This window comes from Corvus moneduloides, chromosome 5 (genome assembly GCF_009650955.1).
Source record: "Corvus moneduloides isolate bCorMon1 chromosome 5, bCorMon1.pri, whole genome shotgun sequence".
NCBI classification, from domain to species: domain Eukaryota; kingdom Metazoa; phylum Chordata; class Aves; order Passeriformes; family Corvidae; genus Corvus; species Corvus moneduloides.
In genome coordinates, this window is record NC_045480.1 from 44,723,560 (window position 1) to 44,746,999 (window position 23,440).

The window sequence follows — 23,440 nt, forward strand, 5'->3', positions numbered from 1 at the left end:
TTTTAGTCATCATATAAGATAGTAATTCTAGCTTTTTTTTTTTTTTTTTACAGAAAAAGGATTGCAGCTTTGGTAAAAACCAGTCACTGCCCTAACTGGGAAGTTGTCATATATTTACATTTACATGCATATGACTGAGCCTCAGCAATTGGCAATACATGAAAGAGCCAAGAACAAGTTTTTGAGCGATGTTGTCTTAGATGTCGCAGGAGATAGTGACTGTAAATGCCTGCGGCTTTCAGATGCCAAGACCTTGGCAGCCAGTCTGGTTTTCAGAGCAGAGCTGCTCAGTACCCTTTGCAGACTCTCATAAGGTGTTTCTGACTAGGAAACTCCCAGGGAGGTATTATAACCATCAGTCACTTTGAAAACCTTGAGACCCAGCAGATATCCAATATTAGGTATCTCACTTCATGCACATTTCAAAGAGAAACTTTCACATTACATGGTGCAGCCTTAACTCCATAGTTACTGGCCTGCTCACAGGCACTCTTTTCCCACCATTTCCAGATTTCACACAAATATTGCAGCAGAGTAATGATTGTCACGTTAAGATTCAATTTAATTAGTTAAGAACCCTCCAAACCTGACACCACATAAACAAAATGGCTTTCGCCTAAATTACACAGGCACCCTTCAGTAATAACCCAGCTGCTCTGTGCTTTCACTCGTTCATCTCCAGCTGGGATATGGAGTCACCCCTTTGGTCCTTGCATAAACACCTGCTTGCACACAGACAACTTTCTAGGTAAAACCCTCAACACTAAAAAAAGCTTCAACTAACAAAACCTTTGAGACACTACGGTGTCTTGATGAGGGACTAGTGCTTTTCTCTAGGAAGCCACACCACCAGTCAGTGCTGTCATCTCAACTACAGCCGCATTCAAATTATTTGTTTATTGACTGAAATACTTATTCTAAACACACTGGATGGCAGCTTCCAAAACATATTGATATTACAAGGCAAAGGCAACAGAAGAATTACCTCACTGTAGCAAAACCGAACCTGAATTCAATGACTTGACAGGAAGAAAGTGCACTTTTACAGCACTGCTTGAACACAAAGCTTTGATTCTCTAGAAATGGGGCGCTTTATTCTGTACTTATATTTTTCCTCAAATAGCAAGGTATGGTACTGTTGAAATACTGACAGATCTTTTCACTGTTTGCAATGATAATTCCTTTTTTTTCAAGTATTTGGGATTCTTCTGAAGTGGGATCTTCTGAACTTCACAGTGACATTCCTGAAATAACTCTGAAGAAGAAATAATGAGCCTCCCCTTACTTTACAGGTTCTCTAATACAACATAAGCAGCTTTACAAGGCTTAGCTTGTCTCTGCTGACCTAACTGCATATTTTATTCCTACAATAAACTAAAATAAGCAGGCTGCTTCCACAACAATTGACTAATTAACATAGTGCTTTTGTTACTTTCTTATTAAAAAACAATCCTAGTCTTTCAAAAATCAGACATACCAAGTAACAGCAGAGAAGATTACTAGAAAGAGAGATAGACAGAGACACACACATATCTCAATGAGCAGATCAGTGTGCTACAGTTGTTTTGTGAGGTTTGTTTTTGGTTGCTGGGTCTTTTTTTTTTTAATTTCCAGCCATTTAGGGTGGTTTATTTCATTGCCTCTGATTCATTTTCTCAAGTGCAGACACTGCTCAAATCCCTGTTGGCTGCTGTGTTTGAGCACTCTCCAATCAGCACTACGGTGTTTATATGGGATCTGTCTGCTACTGAGTCACTGTGTCCCCGCAGAGAGCATGAGGTCACTTGCTGCTAGATCAGAGCACCCACAGGGACCGCCCGGAGCTCAGCTGGACAGGGGAAATGTCTTTTACGTAAGAGACGGGCTCCTCTCTGCTGCCCACCATCAACTGCACTGCCTCTGCTCCAGAAGAACCCAGTACCGGGCTTTTCACTAACACAAACTTTTAGGAAAGACAGGCTTGTAAAATTTACTCTCTGGAACATCTACGTCTCTCGCACTGCGTGAAAGCGATAGCTACACACCCCCCATATATACACTGTGCCTACTGATGTTGGGAAGTATAGGGGGGAGAGGGCATTTTATTGGAACAAACCCCAGAACTGCTTTCTCAGACCAACCCTATCACACCTGTGATGGCAGACAGCATTCAGATGTGATGTCCCCAGTCTACTTCTTTTGTGTTTGCCCACAAAGGAATCAGCAAACAGTGCTTCTAAATTGTTATCATTAAACTCTCAGAACTAGTGTCTTATGGAAAAAAAAAAAGACGAGGCAGCATTCAATTCAGTTCAAGCAATCGGGCAGAAAATTACAGGTTGATGCAAACTTAATTCACGAGGGTTTAATAATTTTTTTTCAAGTATTTAGTACTATTTTATCTGACAATTTGTTTTCTGAAACCCAAGTGGCTGCTCTGAGTAGCAGTATTTGATCAAAAATTCTGTCATCCCCTGGTTTTACCCACAGCTAACACTTTTTGCTTTTAGAGAAAAAGTAGTTTGCTACCCACACCAAAGCTCAGTGGCCTCAGTGTTTTTAGCTTCTTCACTTCCCTCATTTTAGCTTTACATTCTGGCTGAATAATTTGGTTAAAGGTATAAGTAAACAAATATGATAATCCAGAGAAAAATGAAAGGCAATGGTATCTCTAAATACTGTTATATCCACAGCAACAAATAAATAAATCTAATGTAATAAAACTATACAGGTAACAGACTGAACATACATTTAAGCTGATCCTGTGAACAACAAGAGTAAAGAAAGGGATGCATCTTGTCTCCAGCAGCTGTTTACATGACAACGAGCCTTATGTCCCAGAATGCCATCATGAACACCGGTAACACGTGAAATGGTACAAATGAAGAACTGTGAATGGCAGTTAAAGTAATACAATTTCTGAACCTTGTTTCACTACTGATGTTCCAGAAATTCTACATCAAAGGCTTCTTCCTAGAGACTGATAAGACTATATGCTTTTTCTAAAGATGTGACTATCACAAGAAGAACTGACAGGAAACACTTAAGGAAAGGACAAAATTTTCCTAGGCACCAAAACATTCTACAGTACTCTCATTATGTAGGTTACTAATTTGCTTCAATGCATAATCAGGCTTATTACCACTCACAAATGCTGTGCATAGGACTTCGCTTCTCAGGCACAGACCCTTGTTCATCCTCCCTTTACAAGATAGAAGAACTCTTCAGTGCTCAGTATTTTCTTTCCTTTCTGGCGCTAACATGACAATTTAGGATAAAATCATCAGATAAATGCTTAAATCTTTCCTCAGAGGGCATCTTCTGCGGCCCTTGAATCATCTGCAACTCTTTCACAACTTTTCCATCTTTTCAACAATACTGTCAATGCTGGATACGTGAATAATATTCTTTTTTCAATATCCAAAACAATTTTTTTACCTTTATTCCATGTTAGTCTCTTTGGACATTGACTCGAGCATGTTCTGTGGAAGGAAAAACCTGACCTGTCCATAACAGCAACAGCTGATGCACCAGCACATCCTCCAAAAGAGGTGTTTGAAATCACAGGACCCTCAAGCACTGTTGGAGTGAGAGCTCCTCTGGACTCAGGCCCAGAGGGAAGCCAAAGCACAGGGATTGAATTAAAACCTTTGGACAAGCTGAAATACATGAAGCCACACCAAAGTGAAATAGAAATACAGATTTTTTAACTTTTAGTAGAAGTATATGCTAAGAGCCTTAAACATTAAAAAGCTGCAGCAGAGATCTTAAACACAGTTCTTGCTGCAGCAGTGTTACCTTTTCACAGAATTCTTTTACTTCAGACAAAATATAGATAGAACTATACTGCTCACATTTTTTAGATAGAGTGTTCACATAAACAATAAGAGCTGATAGAAACTATATACACAAATCTTACACTTGTGTAAGACTTAATGACTGTTGGAATTAGACCAGGATAGGTTAAGAAAAGAAAAACTAGAATCATATGTTAATCTTTGGGTCAGTTAACAAATATAATCTACATTTCTGTAAGAAAAAATATAGAGTCTATAGAGTCTAGAGTATCGAGTCTAGAAAATAGAGTATATAGAGTATATAGAGCATATAGAAGAACAAGCTGGTTTTGCCTGCTGCTGCTGTTGCTGCTTGCCTTTATCATGTAACCCCCTTCGAACTCTGCCTTCAAGAAAGCTACGAGACTATAAAATAAAGAACTTATCCCAACAGCAGCCTCCTCTGCTCTTTTACCCTGGTCCAAGAAGGAAGGGTACCCCATCAAAAGCTCAACAAAGCACACTGGATGTACAATTAAACACTGGCTGTGTGCACTTGATTTCTCTAAAACGCACTTCATCAAAGATTAAAAATAATCAAGAAAAGCTGGGATTTCCTCCCTCTTGCTATAAAAAACAAATATGAAAGCACTCAGAGGTCGAGGCACCAGACTAACTGCAAAATGGTTAAGCTACCCACAAATGTTTCACTGGAGGTCATTCTCAGCCCTTGGGAAGAAATATGAAAGCAGACAAACTTAGGATAGCTACAACTAAAAGCACCACCTAATACCTTAACCACTGCCTCATCAGAACCATGGCCCAGAAGAGCTCCAAAGTGCAGCTCAGTTTAACACGTTTTACGTATCTTTCTTGGGATAAGGAGGCTGAAGCATCAAAGGAAAGGCTTTGCAAACAACACACTACGCAATTTTGAGGTGAAATTTTAATTGCACAAAAATAAATGCCTTTGGCATTATCATTACAAGACCAAGTTTATCTTTGTCCTCCTGCCTGTTTGGATTGCTCGATTGTGCAAGTGAACTAATCGCCTGGTTGTGCAAGTTCCAGGAAGGTGACATTTATTCAGCAAATACATTTAAGAAACTGAACTTCTAAAACATAAGATGCATGAATGTGATTGTTTGTTTTCCTGTAATTATTCTAGGCTGTAATTTAAATACCATCCTTCCAAACACAACTATGTAAAAAAAAAAATTCCGCATCATGTGCATAGATTCAAAAGGCATTTTTTTCTATAGGTATGGATATATTATCAATCCAATCTCACCCTTCATGTTGGATGATCATAAAGTGCTTTTTAATGAAAATTTAGGGGGCAGAAGCCAAGTGGCACTTCACACAGAAACTTGCAATCCAACCAAAGTGATCTTGACGCACACATCTCAATCACGCCACGAAAAATCATCTTACCAAACAGTGCATGTATCACCAGCCAAACAAACAAACATACACTAAAAAATTGATTTTAAGTTTGAACATGTATTTCTTTTTCATTTACCTTTCTGTGTCTTAAGGCATTTTTTGGTAGTAATCCCCATACTGTGTCATTTCATTGTTTCTCCATAAAAACTGCCTTTCAGAAGTTTACATGTATGCATGCATCCATCTCTACAGCACAGCTACATACTCTGGATAATCCAGATGAATAATCCAGCAAATATCACAAAAATGTATAGTTTTTAACTGCAGACTTACAGGGGGACTTTGAGAACAACTGCCTGCACCCTCCTCTGAATTAGCACTACAGAATTCTAGAAAGATCTTAGTCATCTTGGGCAATTCTAGAAGCTTTTAGGCTTGTGTGTATATGCAGTCAAATTCCTCCTTTGGATGCCTCAGAACTAATGCATCTCTGAAGCCAAATGAAACAACGATACAATTCTGAGATCTTCAACAGTGATAAAGCTTACCAGTGGCATCAAGTTGAGTTTGATAGCATTGAAATCTGTGTCTGGTCTCGCTCCTTCTCAGTCAGGAAAATGGACATACCAAGCAGTTGCCAGAATAAAGCCAAGACCAATGTTTACCTGCTGCTCTGCTTTGGTTACTGCTATTAATTATGCACAAATTCCTTGAACTTTCAAGGGGTTATGGATACCCTGATGTCCTAGTTTCATTTTGCTGGCACTTACTAAACTTTCGAAGGACTTGCCTGCCTCAGATGGTCTCATCCTCCTCCGATTCGAAGTTATGTCCTTACTATTACTACTGCAGCATGACAACAAACAGAAAGCCCCAAGGCAAGTGGCACAGCTCATCCCACAGAACTCAAAGGATTATACACGGTAATGTTTATTTGTGCAACACACACAACTTCATGTGTGACCAAAGGGCAGGGGAGTGTTCCCCAACCAGTGTGGCAACCTGCAACCAGCAGAAGCCATAATCATAAGCATACTTCTCTGGGAATGCCTAAAGGGAGGACGGTGCCAAGCTCATACCATGCTCTTCCTCCCATGGCTGGCAAGAGGGTCACAATCTCTCTGCAACTTCTCTTGCATAACTGAGGACTGAATTCAGCCCTCAGTTTTTTTAGATAGCAAACTGAGCTGAAACACCTTTCATCACACAAGGCAATTTGCCTTAATCACTTCTGAGAAGGTGTGTGTAGGCAGGTGTGGAGGTAAAATCAGCCATAGAATCACAGAATTAGTTAGGTTGGAAAAAACCTCTGGGATCATGAAGTCCAACCTTTGAACACCATCATGTCAACTAGACCATGGCATGAAGGACCTCTTGTCCTGTCACTTGTTGCCTGGGAGAAGAGGCCAACCCTCATGAGGCTACACCCTCTGTTCAGGTAATTGTACAAGAGAGTGATAAGGTCCCCCGAGCCTCCTTTTCTCCAGGCTAAACAACCGCAGCTCCCTCAGCCGCTCCTCATAGGATTTAACTCTCCAGATCCTTCACCAGCTCCATTGCCTTTCTTTGGACTCGCTCCAGCACCTCAGTATCTTTCTTGTAGTGAGGGGCCCAGAATTGGACACAGCCCTTGAGGTGTGGCCTCATCACTGCCCTGGTCCCACTGGCCCCACTGTTGCTGATACAGCCAGGATGCCACTGGCCTTCTTGGCCACCTGGGCACACGATGGCTCGTGTTCAGCTGGCTGCTGACCAGGACCTCCAGGTAATTTTCCGCTGGGCCACTTCCCCACCTCTCTTCCCCCCAGCCTGTAGCGCTGCCCAGGGTTGTTGTGGATGAAGTGTAGGACCCAGAACTTGGGCCTTGTTGAAGCTCAATCAACACCCCACTCCCAACCAAAGGTGCAATTAAGGGAAAATTCCCAAATGGCTCCACCCACAGCATTGCACAGGAAATGCAATGGAAATAGAGCGCTGTATTTCTTCTCCAATTATTTTCTGTTTACATGAAGCCCAGCATTGAAGAGACCCTATAAAGGCAAACCCGTAATTGCAAAGAGCTCCCCAGGTTAATCAGGTCTGCAAAGAAAGGTCCAGACCATGCTTCATAGGCTGTTCTCTTCTTCTTTTTCTAATTCTCTCCATCCTGGCCTGAAAGGAAGAGGTTTAAAAATACAAGGCCCTTTTCTACAGACCACTAAGCAAATTCAGGTTTAGCCATCTTTACACTTTCGAGCTGTAAGGAGTGATCCAAAAAGATTAGACAGAATACAGCAAATTTGTTTTGGCCTTACAGGAAACGGCAGCTTGAAGTTCCTTGCAAATAAGCTAACTTTTTAAACCTTTGAGACGCTGATCAGGTTTTGGTAATTTTTTTTTTCTTCTGGACTCATTCTCCAGTCTTCCTGCTTATTGCCCTGCTATTTTAACTGCCTAAAATATACTGAATTGAACTAAATCTAATATAGAATTACGTAATCATTCTAACAACTGAGAAGTACAAGGCTAGCGGATTCATTCATTATGATCTTCTAAAATTACTTCAAAATTTGTGTTCTGTGAAGGCTGTGATTGAGCCTAAAAACACTGCAAACCTGTGATTTTTCTCTCCCCACACAGACACTGAAGTGCAGAGAAGAACAGATGGATCTCTCCACAGTTCTGCAAGCATGGGAATGGGGAAAGAGCATGCAGTGTCTACATGAGTTTGCAGCTGGGGCTGTCCATCATTCTTCTACTGATAATAGGTAGTATGGAACAGCATTATTGTCATTCTGTATTGGACACTCTAGTCTAGTCACACCAATCTGTACAGGCTCCTGCACCACACCTTTTGTTACTGAGGAACAGCTTATGTAAAAGTTAAGGTATGATTTTATCACCTTCTGAAAGATCACCATTTAAATACAGAGTCTGTCTCCACAGTTAACTCCAATGTGAAGTCCCATGCAGAGCATCCAGATTCCCACACATCACTTATTGAAGTTTCAATGCCCTCAGGAATTTGGCTACCTGATTTTGCCTTATTTGATCTGTCAGAAAATTGGCAAAATACTACTGTGCCTGTATTTGGTCTGCTACATCTATTGAATAGTAGGACAGTTATTATGGTCCCACCCATGGAGAGCAAGAAGAAAAAATACTAAATAACAGAAGAGAGCCTGGGTGTCTCAAGCAAAATTATTATTTTATAACTGAACAGCAGCTGTATTAGAGATTAGCTGTTAGTAGAAAAAAACGTGGCTCTAGAGAATAACCTAAAGACAACAGTGATCTTTCTTGGGAGAGCTTTTCCTGCAACGTAAGAACATTACATCTCATTAAAACCTGTACTTTTTTAGCTTAAACCTTTGTGCTTTTTGATTCTGGAAGTCTGTACTTGATACTTTATTACCTACTTACTTGACTTAAGACTGGGTTCTGACTTATGAATCTACCTGCAGAAGATGACTGATTTATAATGCTGGAAACTCTGCTGATATATTCCAGACCACATTGCTAAAATGACAGAAGTTTAAGAATAAGGTCTTCTAAATTAACCTCTTATCAGACTTAGGAATGTTATTCAAACAATACCAAAAATGTACTGTACGTAACAGAAGAAGCCACAGAATGGAATTATATACAAAAGAACAGTAACAGTGTTGTTCTATATTTCACTTGGAAAAAGTAACCCTAAAAGGTTTTAAACCTTCTCTGAATTCAATGAAACGAATTTATATGAACTTAAAAATGTATAGCATGTTGGGATTTTAGACCTAGTTCACATTCACTGTAGGAAATTAATAAGAACCAAAATAAAAATTTTTCAATATTCAAAAATTCTAATATAGTTGAAACCTGGGCCTCAATCTTTCACTTTGTGCATGCAGATTTGCTGCATCTTCACCCTGAGGTGAACTGAAAGCAGCTCCCAGAGTGAGAGAAAGGGTACTATCTCATGCAGGACCACAGCCCAGGCTGGTACCAAGTAAAATGCAATGACATAAAACACAAGAGTACACACCATGCATAGTGAAATGGAAACAGGAGTTATCCCCATGTGTCAGTGACTGCAGGTACAGTAAGTCTTTACAAAACAATGCTCGTTACATTTGCTTTTGAGCAGTGCCATAAAATTGAGACACTGCATGATGCTACTCAAGGATGCCACCATTTTCTACTCAAGGGCAATAAAACATTAGTGTGACTGCAGCCTACTGGATAACACACTAACCTCTGATGAGGAGTCCAAATATAGTTATTTGCCTGACCTGGGTTAGAAATAGGATTACCATTTAAATATATTTCAGAGTCTACTGGAATAAGCTATTTCACTCTACAGTTACCCAATGGCACAACAGACTCCTCTCTCTACAAAGCCCTCGGCACATTACAGAAGTGTTTATTGCTTCTGCTTACAAGCCAAAGATCAAAAGATATCTTAAGCTAAACAGATAATAACATGAAGTGAGAGGCAAGCCATGAAAATCATACGGACAAAGCACTGACAGCAGGAACCAAAGACTACAGCTTTGGTTAGATTGGTTTCTTCATAGCTGCTTAATCACTGAATTCAACCAGTGAAAGTGCTGTGTAGCCCTTCATGAACTAATAAGCACCCAGAAAAAATTTACATGAATACTAATAATGGTGTACTTATGGAAAATCATAGAATCACAGAATGGTTTGTGTCAGAAGAGACCTTCAAGATCATCTATTTCCAACCCCCCTGCTGTGGGCAAGGACAGGTTCCACTGGACCAGGTAACTCAAAGCCCTCTCCAACCTGGCCTTGAACACTTCCAGGTATAGAGCATCCACAGCTTCTCCGGGCAACCTGTTCCAGTGCCTCATCACCCCCACAGTAAAGAATTTCTTCCTTATATCCCATCTAAATCTACACTCAGTTTAAAGCCATAACTCCTTGTCCTACCACTATATGACTTTGTAAAATGTCCCCCTCCAGCTCTCCTGTAGCCCCTTTGGGTACTGGAAAGCTACTGTAAGATCACCCCAGAACCTTTTCTTCCCCAGGATGAACAAATCAAATTCTCTCAACCTGTTTCCATAGGAGAGGTGTTCCAGTCCTCCAATCATCTTCATGGCCTCATCTGGACTCACTCCAACAGGTCCACGTCATGTACCCAAATCAGCACTCCCCCTTGGTAATTTGTCATAATTAAACAAAATTTGTCATGTGCAAGTACCGCAATATGCCTGCAATACATCCGTAAGATATCAACATCATCACCGCTTAAGATTCAAGCAGATTTAAACAGACACTGAGATGGATTTACTCATAAATCAGTCAAATATATAAATTCCAGGATTTGCACACATTACCTCAAGTTATTAAACAATGAAGGGTGATCCAAGGAAAGTCAGCAGACATGTAGTGCCAACATACACTAAAGAAAACAAGAGACAGAAATGCTTGACAAAATATTTAAGGAAGTCACATAGGAATAATCTCTGTAAGAGAAACATTTATTTGTATGGCCTTGAGTCTCTTCTCTTTTTGAGTTAGTATTCTTTTACAGTGGCTCATGGTACAGGAAAAGCTTGTCCTATGAAAGCTTTGCCTCAGTAAAGCATGGCAGGGCTGGGTTTGCTTCCTGAAACACAACAGCAAAACTGCAGCAGCCACAGGCAAAGCCTTAAAGACTGCTTTTGTACTTTTCAGCCACAAAAGGTGCCCCTTTGAAAAGATGAACAGTCAAATGAAAAGCACTCCCTCATTGTGTGGCTACAGTTCTACAATTCTGAGTAAATCAGAAAATCATCAATAGTCCTTACATTACAAATGAAACACTGATTCTATTTTTTTTTAAATAAGGTGTACATATAATGTGCATTTAGTTTAAAACCTGATTTAAAAGATCAAAATGCCTGAATACTGGAGTACCACCAAATCCTACCTAGATTACTTTTTAATCACTGCAAATCAGGATAGAAATTGCCAGCTAGTAAAAGGCAGATTAAATGCTAATGTAGTCTAGAAACTTTGAAACTTAAAATTGAATTAGTGGAGAAACACTTTTAAGCCTAAAGAAAAGATGTCCAAACAACACAGAAAAAAGTGGTGGCTGATACTTATTCTGTTGTGCTGTAGCCAGCAGGATGTTTCTCCCAGGGAATCTGAAGGGGGCTGAAAGCCTCTTGTGCTAGGCTTCACTTCAGTGAGCAAGGTCGCATGGTCTATTGGGCAGCTTCTCAGACCTCCTTGGCTGGTACAGTGTTTTATGCCTCATTTGAACCAAACCAAATCTGTTTCTTTCTCTCTCAATCAGCCTTCCACCCACTGCCTCTGCCTGGCAGACACATACAGACACCATTTTCAAAATCAGCCAGTGATGCTGCTTGCAACAACAGCATCAGGCTCCTTTCTGCGGATGGCTTTAAATTTTAGTCCAAATGCAGGTACAAAGTCTATGTTGGTTAACAGCAGCAGAAAGAAATTCATCCAAGTATCTGGGAAACACAAGTACTTTTTCAGAGAGCTGCCAAATCTGAAGCTTTAAAAAGTATCAACATACAGTGCAGGCCAGTAAGTAGTACTGGATTAAACAGGAATGCTAAAGGTCTATTAAAATCATTAAAATTAACAACTTGGACTTAATAACCTCTAACTGCATTAAGATGTCTCAACATGCCTGTAAAATAAACAGCTGGAAAATCTGATCTAACTATCCATGTAACTAATATATGGGTATTTCCTTGACTCTGCCTGCAGCCTAAAGCACCTTCCAGCGGTACAAACCTCTTCCTTTATCTTACAGAAAAAGCCAAGTGGCCATCTTAGGGCTGGGGAGGAGATATGGCACAACACTGAAGAGTTAGCAGTTTGGAGGCCAACCAGGGTGGGAGCAGGCTTAGGGCTTCCAGCCTACAGGGTAGTCTGGTAAGGCAACAAAACCTTCTCCTCAACTCTCTAAAAGAGGTAATTTGAAAGCTGGGTGGCAAAGTCCTGGTTTCCATTTTAAACTCTGCATTGAAGCAGCTTTTCATTCCAGAAATTCATCATCCAGCTGCACAAGGGAACATTAAATGCCACCAGGAGCAGGTGCTGCAGTTTGGAGGAGGAGAAGAGTTCATCTGTTCCAGCACCACCACTCACCCAGTCCTGTGAGAGTATGTCACGCTGAAGAAAAAGCTTATTGCTCACCTTAGGCAACAGAAATGAAGAAATATTTCAGTAGAGCAGACCTCGCCAGAACACGCACTACCACTAACTGATAAAGATAAGGCATCTTTATTAAAGCTCTCATATTATTGTCTGTTCTGGTTTCTGTTCACTTGGGCAAATAAATCTCAGTGTACAACTTACAAATAAGTCATGCCAAATGCTCTTTGTCAGAAGTATAACACTAATTCAGAGGAAGCTGGGATAGAGGAGATGGACTAATTTAATGTAAAACAAAAGCTCTGCTCATCATTTAGTTTTCACTGTATGGGTTCATGGTGACAGGCACTGCTTTTGAGACTCAGTAAAAACAAGCGGCTTTCAGAAGGATTTGGACAATTTTCTTCCCGTTTTCAAAAACTTCGTCTGCTTTATTGCCCCACACAATGATATCATCAATGTACTGCAAGCGTTCCAAAACTTTATCCTGCTCCAGTGTAGTCTGGGTAAGTCCATGGCAGATGGTAGGGCTGTATTTCTACCACTGCAGCAGTGGATTTCAGGTGTACCGCATGCCCCTCCAAGCGAAAGCAGACTGTAGCCTGCATTCTGCTGTCAAAGGGATTGAGAAAAGTGCATTAACAAGTATACAAAAGTATGTGTACAAGCACACATTGTCCTGATATTGTCTGAATACATACTTGGTCCATAAAGTATTCAGAATCAATGACAAAAATGTAAATCCTAAAGTGAGTAAAGCTGGGCACAAGCCCATAGCATTGCCACTGAAATGCCTGGGGGGCTTTCAGAGCTTGATTCAAGAAGCTGACAGTCATTTCCACTATGAAGAAACAGGTAACAGAAGACACAAGAGAAGCTGCAAGTTTAATTCCCTCCAGCACTTACAAAAGTCACAATCAAAAATGCCAAGATTTTTCTGAAGTTTCTGTTTGCAAATGCTAAGTATCACTGATCTCACTGAATCTGAATACTGAAACCTGCAATAAGAAATCCTATGAATACTGTTCAACTTGAGGAAAACAATCATGCTTAAAAAGAACCAAAAAGGCAACTCTTTCCAGGCTGAAGCTCCTCAAAGTGTCCATGTACTCAGAAGCCTGGTTCTGTTCAGCTACGGCTGTGCAAAACCAGCACAGAGAGGCTGTAGTTTCAACACAGGGAGGGTTTTGAAGGCACCATTGACGCTGGATTCCTCTTGATAATGTTGGGGAGCGCTGTCTGTCTGCACCTAGACTGACACACAAGTGGTGAGCAGGAAGGAGAAGGTACAGAGGCAAACAGCATGTTTCGTTTACAGCAATGCTGCTGCAAGGTGATGCTGCTGTTGTATGATCTCAGGGGAATGCATACATAATGCTCTTTGAACCATGAGGAAGATGCTGTCTGCTAATTAGTTCCCTGGTATTGGCCATGCAGTGTCGTTCCTTGCATGAGGACTGCTGATATATTGGACATCATCTGATTAAAACAAGAGAAAGGAGCATTATGTGATAGCAACTTAATGACGTGGGCTTCAAACTAGACCTAAACAAGCTGGACAAGAAAAATAAATGGTGGCTTGTTCAGAAGCCATTGAAAAGACAAGACAGTTGCAACCATCTGTGCTACTCATACAAAAGTTTAGGAGCCTGGGCTTTAAAGGGGAAAAAGTTGAAGACATACTAGTTGTTGCATACTAACCTGGACGCTCATTTTAGGACTGTCTCTTAGGATCGCTGGTATTTGAGAAGAAATGTCAGAAATGACCTGTACCTCCCGAAGTACATGAACACTGCATATCAAGAACAGGCATTCTTTGAAGTGGCAACAGACACGGACACTTAATGGCTCCAGGGGAGAGATCAAAGTGGGAAAGCATTCTGGGCTGTGAGGATGCAGGGCTGCTGCAGCACAGCTGGTGAAGAGCAGCCAGACGAAGCCCTTCCAGGAGCACCCTACAAGCAGGGTCGGTACTAAGCAGGGCCTCTGATCACCCATACTTCTCCTAGAAAAGCAGGACACTGGGGACCCAGCAGCTCTGCCGAGCTTCTTAGCCATACCCATGTACAACTCCCACTTAGAAAGTCCTTTTAGACACAGGCTGCCTGTGTTAGCATCTTCTGCAGGTGAAAACACAAAGCTGCCAACAGCCCATTCACTTAAGAGCTGGACTTGATGATCCTTATGGGTCCATTCCAGCTCAGAATATTCTGTGATTCTGAATTTAAATTCATTGTTCAAAACAGTTTGGGGGAGCAGGGCTTGAAGAGACAGCAAGACCAAATGCAGGTGGTTGTGCAAAATGCCAGGCAGTGATGCTGGGGACGGCCCTGCCCAAGAGCAGCATGTCCCTGCCCTCCCTCCCATGCCAGGGGGCTTCAGACCCCCAGTATTTTGTTGCTGTTATTCACTTCTGGGTGAATGATATTAACATTTGTATCCAAATGTAAATACCTCCACCAACACAGGAGCCAAACACAAACAGGCCGATTATACAGTGTCTGGGGCACAGCCCTAGTAACAGAGATAAAAATCAACACATCCAGGGAACAAGAAAGAAAAGGCAGCGCAAGAGTGAGTCAGCAAATGTAAGCAGTATGTTAGTCAGGCAAGCGTTTCTGAATGCACCACAAAGCTGCTCACACTGCAAAGTCACAGCCCCGATAACCTGGAAGACCATCCTGGTGTGAGGGCCCCCACCCCTTTGTGAGGGGACCTCTAAATTTTCAGACTGGTTTTGGGAGGGCTTTAATGTAGATTTTTTCCATTGCCCTCACCCTCCCCCCCATCCTTAAGCCTAAGGAAGAAAAAAATCTGTGCCATGTTTAGAAAGACAGTGATGTGAGCATGGAAATCTGGTAAAGCAGAGGAGGCCGGCTGTGCTGCTGTGTCAGGTGTCATGATAAAGGCTGCAGGTTTCCAGGATTAGCCTGGTCACTTTGCAGGCCATGAAATGCTCCACTGAGCCTGTTTAGCCTGTGGTTTGGCTCTTCCTCCTGCCAGCCTGCATTTCTCTGCAAAACAAGTGACTGAGTGCCTCAGAGTACCGCTGTGACATGTCCCCATCAGCGCAACAGCCATGGGGAGCAGGACTGCACCGCTCCTCTCTGTGGCCACACACATCACAACCCACTGCACTGAGTCCAAGGGACACAGCTGCAGAAAGCAGTGACGGGGAAGAAAAAGCAAGGCACAAAGCCAGGAAGTTTTACAGAAGTCACTGGATTTCACGTCACCAGCAAACTTATTTGCAGTTTGTCTGATCTAAATCCTGTTGTTCCACCACTTTGAAAATGCAGACTCTAATTAACTCACACTCATATACTCTGGCGCCTGAAGGATACTTGCTTTTGTAAATGATATTTATAAAGCAAGAGCTATTTAATACCTGCTTAACATATATCCATAACCTTCAGAATGTCTTCTATGAGTCAACACAGCCTGACTTGAAATGACATCTTTCCCCTTTCTGTTCTGTAAGGCTTTCTGCAGTGTCCAGCCACTATCCCAGAGCACAGCAGAAGGCAGCCTAAGACACTGCTCATATTAACTCACTAAACACTGGGTAGTTTTATTCTTGAAGAGGAGCACTTGCACAGAGAGGACTGCATGTAAGCCCATCTCTGGGAAACAAGCCCTTTTCAGTTTTGTCTTCATGCTTTCTAGCGATCTCCCATATATAACCATTTACTCCACAGACAGATCCTGCATTTACAACTCTTCATTGGTATTTCTGCAGGAAGCCTGTAGGCTGGTGGCTTAACCCAATTTCAGCAGCACCCAGATTTCTATCTGCACCAAAGCTACAGGTAATGGTAGAGCCGTCTCACTTCTCATCCACAAGTATTTACACCCCCTTCCCATTCACATCACAGATACATCTCCCACTGACTTGGATGAATCCCAGGCCCCAATTTCAATAATGAAAGTCCTTGACAGTCTATAGTTCTCCAGACGGGTGCCTTACCCACTCTGAATGAAGCAGGTCAAGCAGGATAGTCCAGGGACCACACCACGGGGCATTATCACAGCAGACCATGGGATCCAGTTAAGAGAGGGATGTTTGTCCAATTCACAAGAGTGTTTGTCCCCAGTCCTGCAGCTAGAACAAAACAGCTCAGACTGCATGGGTGCAGCATTTTGGGCTCACCAGCACCTAAGTATAGATGCCATCACAGGTCCTACTTAAGACACATCACCTCCATGCCGTGCTTTTTCCAGGACTGCTTTCAGGAAAGCTACACAGGCAGCCTGCAGGCAAGGCAGCTGGAGCAGTGGGACAGTTTACTGCCTCTGCTGGTCCCTTCCACTCTGCCACAGGAGACCAAGGTCCCAGGAGGAGTCATGAAAGGCAGTTCAGTTTACACAGCTGTAGCAGTGCTTCCATGTGTGTGGCATGGGGCCAAAGTTCAGCCCTGGGAAGCTACTCCAGTGCCAGCAAACCCAAGGCAACCCACCCTGATATCATTCCCTTGTGCAACCTGGCTGACAGGGAGGCTGTCCTTGTTGCCTCACAGGCTGGCTGACATTCAAGAGGGAGCATTTGATCCAGCAGCCAGGAAAAATGCATGATGGCACCAACTTTGTCTGTACATGCAATGGGAGACTCTCCAAAGTTTTGGGAACCAAAGTCTTGCTTTCTTTTAGTGTCACACAGGACTTGAGAGCTAAGAAGAGACACCTCAGCTGAAAGTCTGGAAATGGTTATTTTCATCTGGGAAGCCTTCCAGCTGCAATGGCTGTGGGCAACTCTCAGAGCAGCCCTTGTGACTGTACGGATCCACCACTTTCAACACATCCTTCCTGTTCTTAGAAATGCTGCATTATAGAGCTTTCTGTCCTTAAAGCATCTAACTCACCAAGAATGTGACTGTGGAATTCTGTCTCGACCTTAGCAAAGGGAAAAAGATAACTTAAAATACCGTAACTCTTCATGGTAATACAGTGAACACAAATGTCCCTCTTCCAAGATGTACAGCTATTTTACAACACGAAAACTACCTGAAACTCCATCGAGTCAGGACTCATTCTTGAAAATTTAAACAAGATAAGTGGGTCAAAGATGTCTGAAGCCAAATTCGTATCCCCTGTAAACAGATACAACACTATCTCGTTTAATGGAAAGGAGTCTAACGCTCTGCCAGCAATAAATATGGATCATAACTAAGGTCATCAGGACACAGCCTATGAAGACAAAATGCTGGACCATAATCATACAAGCATAGGCGAGATGGCTGTGGTCTGCAAAAATCTCCCTCAATCCTACATGCCATTTATTGGAAACAATGAAGACTGCTCACAGTACTTCCAACAGCAATGGACCACCCACAGTATCTCACACATGTAGCATGCCTACCCTGAAGCCACCAGCATTCGTTAGGGAAGATGCTCCATGACACCCCAACAGCTGAAGCCATGGGTACTGCTAAGGCAAGAAGAGCATTTGGAAAGCCCAAGGCCAAAATCTGTGCTCCCAGCTTTAATGCCAATACGTGAGAGATGCTAACAGATCCTATTTTGTTACCCTAGTCCATTTTTCTTCTCCATCAAGGGCATGCCACTACAGAGAGCAGAGGAAGGAGCTCTGCTTGTTCACCCCCCAGTAAAAAGCTGTGGTAGCTCTTATCAGCCTGGTGTGTATTTTTTTCTAAATGTAGGCACATTTTTCTAAACGTAGGCACAACTTCTTTTCATTTTATCCTAACATCTTTTCCAATTATTCCATTTACAGTAACGACCATTTCAAAATATGTGAATTGTCAAAATTGTTTTACGTACCAGATGCTACATTAGGGTCACATTAGCCAACACACGTAAGTTCAGGAACTAAATCTTTTATACTGAAGCCAACTGCTGTTTTACTGTGGACTTTTTAGTATTTTTCCACTTAGTGACTGGAAAGTGGCTTTTAAAAGAGAGGGCCCTTTTATACCAGTATACGATGGGGCTGTGGAAAGCTACAAGCAAGCATTCTTCTTTGGTTATTACTGCCTTATTCCAGAAATCAAGGACCAAGTGACTTTATCAGAAGGTGGCAGTGGGACTACCCTGATGCAGTGCTTTTTCTGTTCAGCCAGAGACAGCTCAGGGCCAGGCCCGTGCTGCCCAGCTCCACCAGCCCAACGCCAAAACATGCACCAGATGATTCCCACCCTGCAGGGTGTTTTACAGAAGCATCCGGGGCTTGCCCAGCCACCTGGGATGCTGACTCGACTGCTCCTAAAGGGGAAAAAGACATACAGAACATGAAAGAGGAATGGGCAAAGGGTGGTAGAAAGTAAAAATCAGAAGAAAGAAGAAAATGCATCATGGGGGAGAAGAAGGAAGAAGGATCATGAGAAATAACTATGGTCTAGTTAGTTCCCTGAGTCTCTACATCTGGTAAGAGAGGGAGCGGTTTTACAATAAAACTTAATTCTCTCCGTTGCCCACTTCCTGATGACTCAGACACCTTACATAGCAGGCATCTGTGGTCAGACAAATGCCATCACCAGCGCCTGCAAGGTGCTCCTAGGACCTGAATGAGTGAACAGTAATAGAAACTGTCTGTAATCACCAAATACCAGAATCTCGGAAAATAAACAAAACATCCTGAGCAAATATCCCGAGCAGGATCAAAAGACATCATCGGCAGAAGGATCTGGGAAGGGCATTCACTGTAACTACCATCTTTATGCAGGGGCACCATTACACAAGGACCAGCTCTCATGAACATCAGGGGACTGGTTTTCAGAATGTTACTTACAGCAAAATGTTTTCCTTTATTTCCTAACAAGTGTGAGCATCCTGGGTACAAGACCAGTATCTTGTTTCAGACAGTGCCAACAGCAACATCTTAGGAAAAACTATAATGGGGAAATGCCCTCACAAAATAATGTAAAGACAACACCGCATCCTGAAATACTTCTACCTGCTAAACAACCTGTTTCATCATGAGTCTGAAATCAGTGCTGCACACTCTCATCAGCAGTTCCACTTAGCACATCCTCACAGCTTCTGCCTTTACCTAGGAAAGGCAGTGAAGCCACCCGGGGGTTTGGGCTGGCCGCCTGTGAGCACGGAAGATGCCACACGCATGTGGAACAGGACGGATCCTCATCCACACCCGTGGCCGGGGCTGAGGTGCAACAGGGTCCAGGGCAGCCAGCAGCCCCAGAGCTACTGTGCCAGCAGAGCAGAAGTCTTTGTGATGGTCAAGGTAGACAAGAGCATCTAGAGATCCATGTGGTGGACAAAATAGCTTGGAGTTTTCTGCTTGGCTGTCAAGCCAAGGAGGGTGAGGAAACAAGAAGGAATTGAAATGTAAGATGTCTACATCATTTCCTACTAATAACTAATGTTTCTTTTGCTTGTGACCTGCAAAGACATGGAAAAGGAGCTGGACAGCCAGCTCCTCCAGGGAGAACTAAAAGGAAGAAGAGCCATGGCTTTCAGCTGCCTGGAGATGATGTATGTTGGCAACAACAAAATTCCCATTAATGTTTACAGAGGACCTGTAAACATTCAGAAAGCATTCAGAAGAATCACATCAGGGGACCTAGAGGGTAAATTCCCAATTAAAGCTAAAAGGAAAAATACATAAGGAAAAAGACAGACTTTGCAAACATTTGTTAATAAACCCACTATCTGAATGGCACAGCGCAACAACTTTGGCATCCCATTTTTGTTTATACTTAGGGGATTTTACTGTTATCTTAAGCAGCTCTTAATGGCTCTAATAAATAAAAAAAGAAAAAAAAAAAAAAAAAACAACCTGAAACCCAGGCAATTTTATTAGTCAGAAGGTAAGACTCCTCAATAATAGCACTCTGATATTTTTTCAAAAATTAACTTGGCCCATTGTTTCTTCCCCTTAAAACTTTCATTGGCACTCCCTGGGATTGCTCCTTCCAGGTGTATTTATACTGCTGGTGGCTCAAGACATAGACCAGACCTTTGTCCTTAATAACACTCTTGACTGACCTTAAGTTTTATGTCCAGGGGTAACTGAGGCCATCAGATATCAAAATCAACACATTCAATTTGACAAGCTCACAACCTGGATGATGTCCAATTCATTTTTTATTCACTCTGCAGACTTCACATACTGAAACTAATTACCAACAAATTTTAAAAATTCTATTTAAAAGTTATCATCAGTCTGAAGTTTTATTGGACTATCTGAAGGACAGTTCCTTTCATAAATTTGCAATTAAAAATGGTCTGGACTTTTGCAGTTTAATCCCATGATACCAACACTAAACTGCCTTGCCTCTAATATTACAGCAGCTCTTCTCAGTCCCCAGTTACCACAATCAAGGAGACAAACTTTGCCCCACATCCTTGGCAAGAATAAAGTATTCTTCACTGCTAGTACAAGTGTAAAGCTACACAGTAATAGTGTAAGACCATTGTGTTTTCTGTACTGTTCTAATGTAGTTATATACAGGTCTTACCACCTCAGGATCAGCTTTGTGACATGGCAGAAAACCAACTCTGAATATCCCCAGAAAGGAATTATTCCCTATTTTGCAGCAGGGCAAATGAGGCAAAAAGAGAAATTTTCAGAGATGACACAGGTCCTTGATTTCCATTAAAATGAGGAACTCAGGCACCTGACCAATGCCCATCTTCTGAAAGGTGGCTATGGCTGCCTTCAGTTTGAAGTCAGGCTCCCCATATCCTCAGGTATCATTCCCCTCCATACCATGCACTGCATAAACCACTGCGTGTCCTCTGCAAAGTCCCAAATCCTCTGGCATGAGGTAAACCACTGACTTGGATCTCCCCCTCTTTTTCCCCACTCTGAATACCAGCTCTTTCCACAGGAGGTCAAGGACTTCTCAGCAGATGCAAGCTCTGCCCATCATTTCATGCCATGCTCTGTAGGACTTGGGTCCCTTCCCTAGGCAAACTCAGGTCATGTTGATTTTGGAGTCCTTCCACCTTGCTCCTAGTCCATAAGCAAAATTCACAGGAAAAAAATTGCACAAAAGTCAACAAGACTTGCAAGTGACAGTTTGCAATGGAGCACACAGTGCAAGGCACAACATGAAGAGCAGTAGCAGGTACCACTCCTACTCTGGATCCGAAAGCAATCATACCATTTGCAAACCTTGCACATGAACTGATACAATTTTCTTCTGCTATAAGCCTGGGTGCAGCACAGCCTCGCTGTTTCCTATGCTGTTGACAGATTATGAAATGTTTAACTGGGTGTCCCTGCAGAGCTCCCCATGGGGCTGCACCAGCTTTCCCCAGTGAATCCAGGAAGTCCCAGGAGATGTGATACTGTGACACAAACAGGAACAGCACAGCTTGTAGCAGCAGCAGTCTGGGATGCTTTGGTCAGTGATGGGGCAGCACAGTAGAAAACAAAACCCTACCACTCCAACCCAGGGCAAGGCTCAAGTGGGCTGACAAAACTGTTGGCGAGAAAAAATTTACAGTACAGAGGTAATGCAGTTACATAAACATCTCACATGTTGATATAGCCTAAGCCAGTGAAAAGTTTGTATTTCACACAATGCTAATGTATAGTTAAAAATAACCTTTCAATCTCTTCTCTTTTCCATTAAAAGAAAAAGCACCTAAACTCTTAACTAAACTTTCCAAAAAGTGTTTTGGAACATCCACGTTCCTGAATGCCCATATTCCCTTCTAAAAATGATGGCAAGTTCCTAAATTACTCCTTGCTCCACTCATACAAGTTTATTATTCCCAGAAGTACGTGGTGTTTCACAAAGTAGAAGAGAGTAGAACTCTCAAGAGGTTTAAAATCACAGAAGCAACATGATGACAGATGTGTCCACATTCTAGGAACAGAGTAAACAAAAGGCCAATGCCTATGTTTCAGTGGTAGGCTGAATTCAGAAGACATTGATACATTTATCTTCAGGATGACATTTTGGTGTCCACCGTATTTTTTTTAAAATGTTTTTTCCCAGGACCACCCAGACAGAAAACACCTGAACTCTGACAGGAGATCTGCTGTCATTCCTCATTCCTCCATCCTTTCATTTTCAAGGAGCCAAAACCCTGTGATACTCCAATACATCAGTCTTTGGCTCAGAAAGGCCTGCAGGATGAAAGAAAGGCAAAGAAGTGGGTATCCTCTAATCTCTGCCATGCACTGGTGGCCCTGTCAGCTTTATAGCCAGTTTGCACAAGAGAGCAGCAAAAATCCCCTCTGGAGAATGACACGTGGGGGCCGGCTAAATTCTTGGGCCAGCTGAATTCTGCTCAAGTAAAACAGTCTCTCTGTTGAAAACAATTCACATCTTCCCTTTGACTCCTTGCTGCAGCACAGAGGAAAGTACAGGGTGACTGCAGCGTCCCTCTCTACAACCTTCACTTGGCATCTAGTAAGAGCTCAGGGGAAAAAAAAAATGTAATTTACATCAGGTTTTGGCTGCTACGCACACATGCCTGGAGAGATATGCTCACAGCCTCTCACTCTTGATTTCTGCATGAGGTAAGAGCACCTTTAGTGGATGAGGAGAGCTTGTTCTGCATTTAGGAAACAAACCTGTCTAGGACGATGGTGCTTGTGTGAATTATTAAAAGGCAAGTGCATTTACAAATCCAAATTATCTGACCCTGTGCCCTTCCACATCTACCTCTCATTTTGACTTGAAAGAAAATCACAACAAAGGATAAATTTCTCTCAGCACTGGCTGCATTTTCTGCCTCTGCCACATAAAAGTTTTGGTAACAAAAGGTTAAAAATAACTTCCTGCACAGATGTTTTCTTTCAATACATAAACACTTATCCTCATCTAAGGTCCACAAAGTTGATTTCAGGATCGAGTTTGAGTTGCCAGATCCCTTTAAAACCAAAAAATTCCCAGCAGTCCTTATGCAGTCCTTCTCTCTTTACTGAATCATTACTTCTGTTAAATAACAAAACCAGCCAGCATCTGCAGCAGAGCCCAACAGCTTTTTTAGGGAATAATCAGTTTCACTTTCATCCTGCTCATCCTCCTCCCCCTACTACCTGTGAGCATGCTGCCGGCTGCCAAGGGTTAAACCTTGGCTTTTCAGGAAGCAAAACAGGAGAGGAAAGAGAGAGAGGAGCAAGGAGAGCCTGCCCAGGGCAGCAGCTGGTGGGAGGACATCGGGCTGGAGCAGAGATATCCGGAGCGCTGCAGCAGCCGACGGAGCAGCAGAGGAAAAGTTTCGCTGATTTTAGGCAAGCCCTGGCGTGACGTCAGCTC

General features: G+C 42.4%; 1 protein-coding gene across 3 annotated transcripts in view; it reads right to left on the reverse strand.

Annotated features, from left to right (window-relative positions):
• ELOVL6 (ELOVL fatty acid elongase 6) overlaps positions 1-23,440 on the reverse strand; it is a 77,839-nt gene that overhangs the window by 49,977 nt on the left and 4,422 nt on the right. Inside the window, exon 1 of one of the 3 annotated variants that reach the window (XM_032108530.1) lies at positions 16,213-16,283. The exons of the other annotated variants lie outside the window; for them this stretch is intronic. Coding sequence (XP_031964421.1) covers positions 16,213-16,268 — 56 coding nt within the window. The 5' untranslated portion in view covers positions 16,269-16,283. Of the gene's footprint in view, positions 1-16,212; positions 16,284-23,440 lie in introns of those variants that run through there. 3 annotated transcript variants of the gene reach the window in all.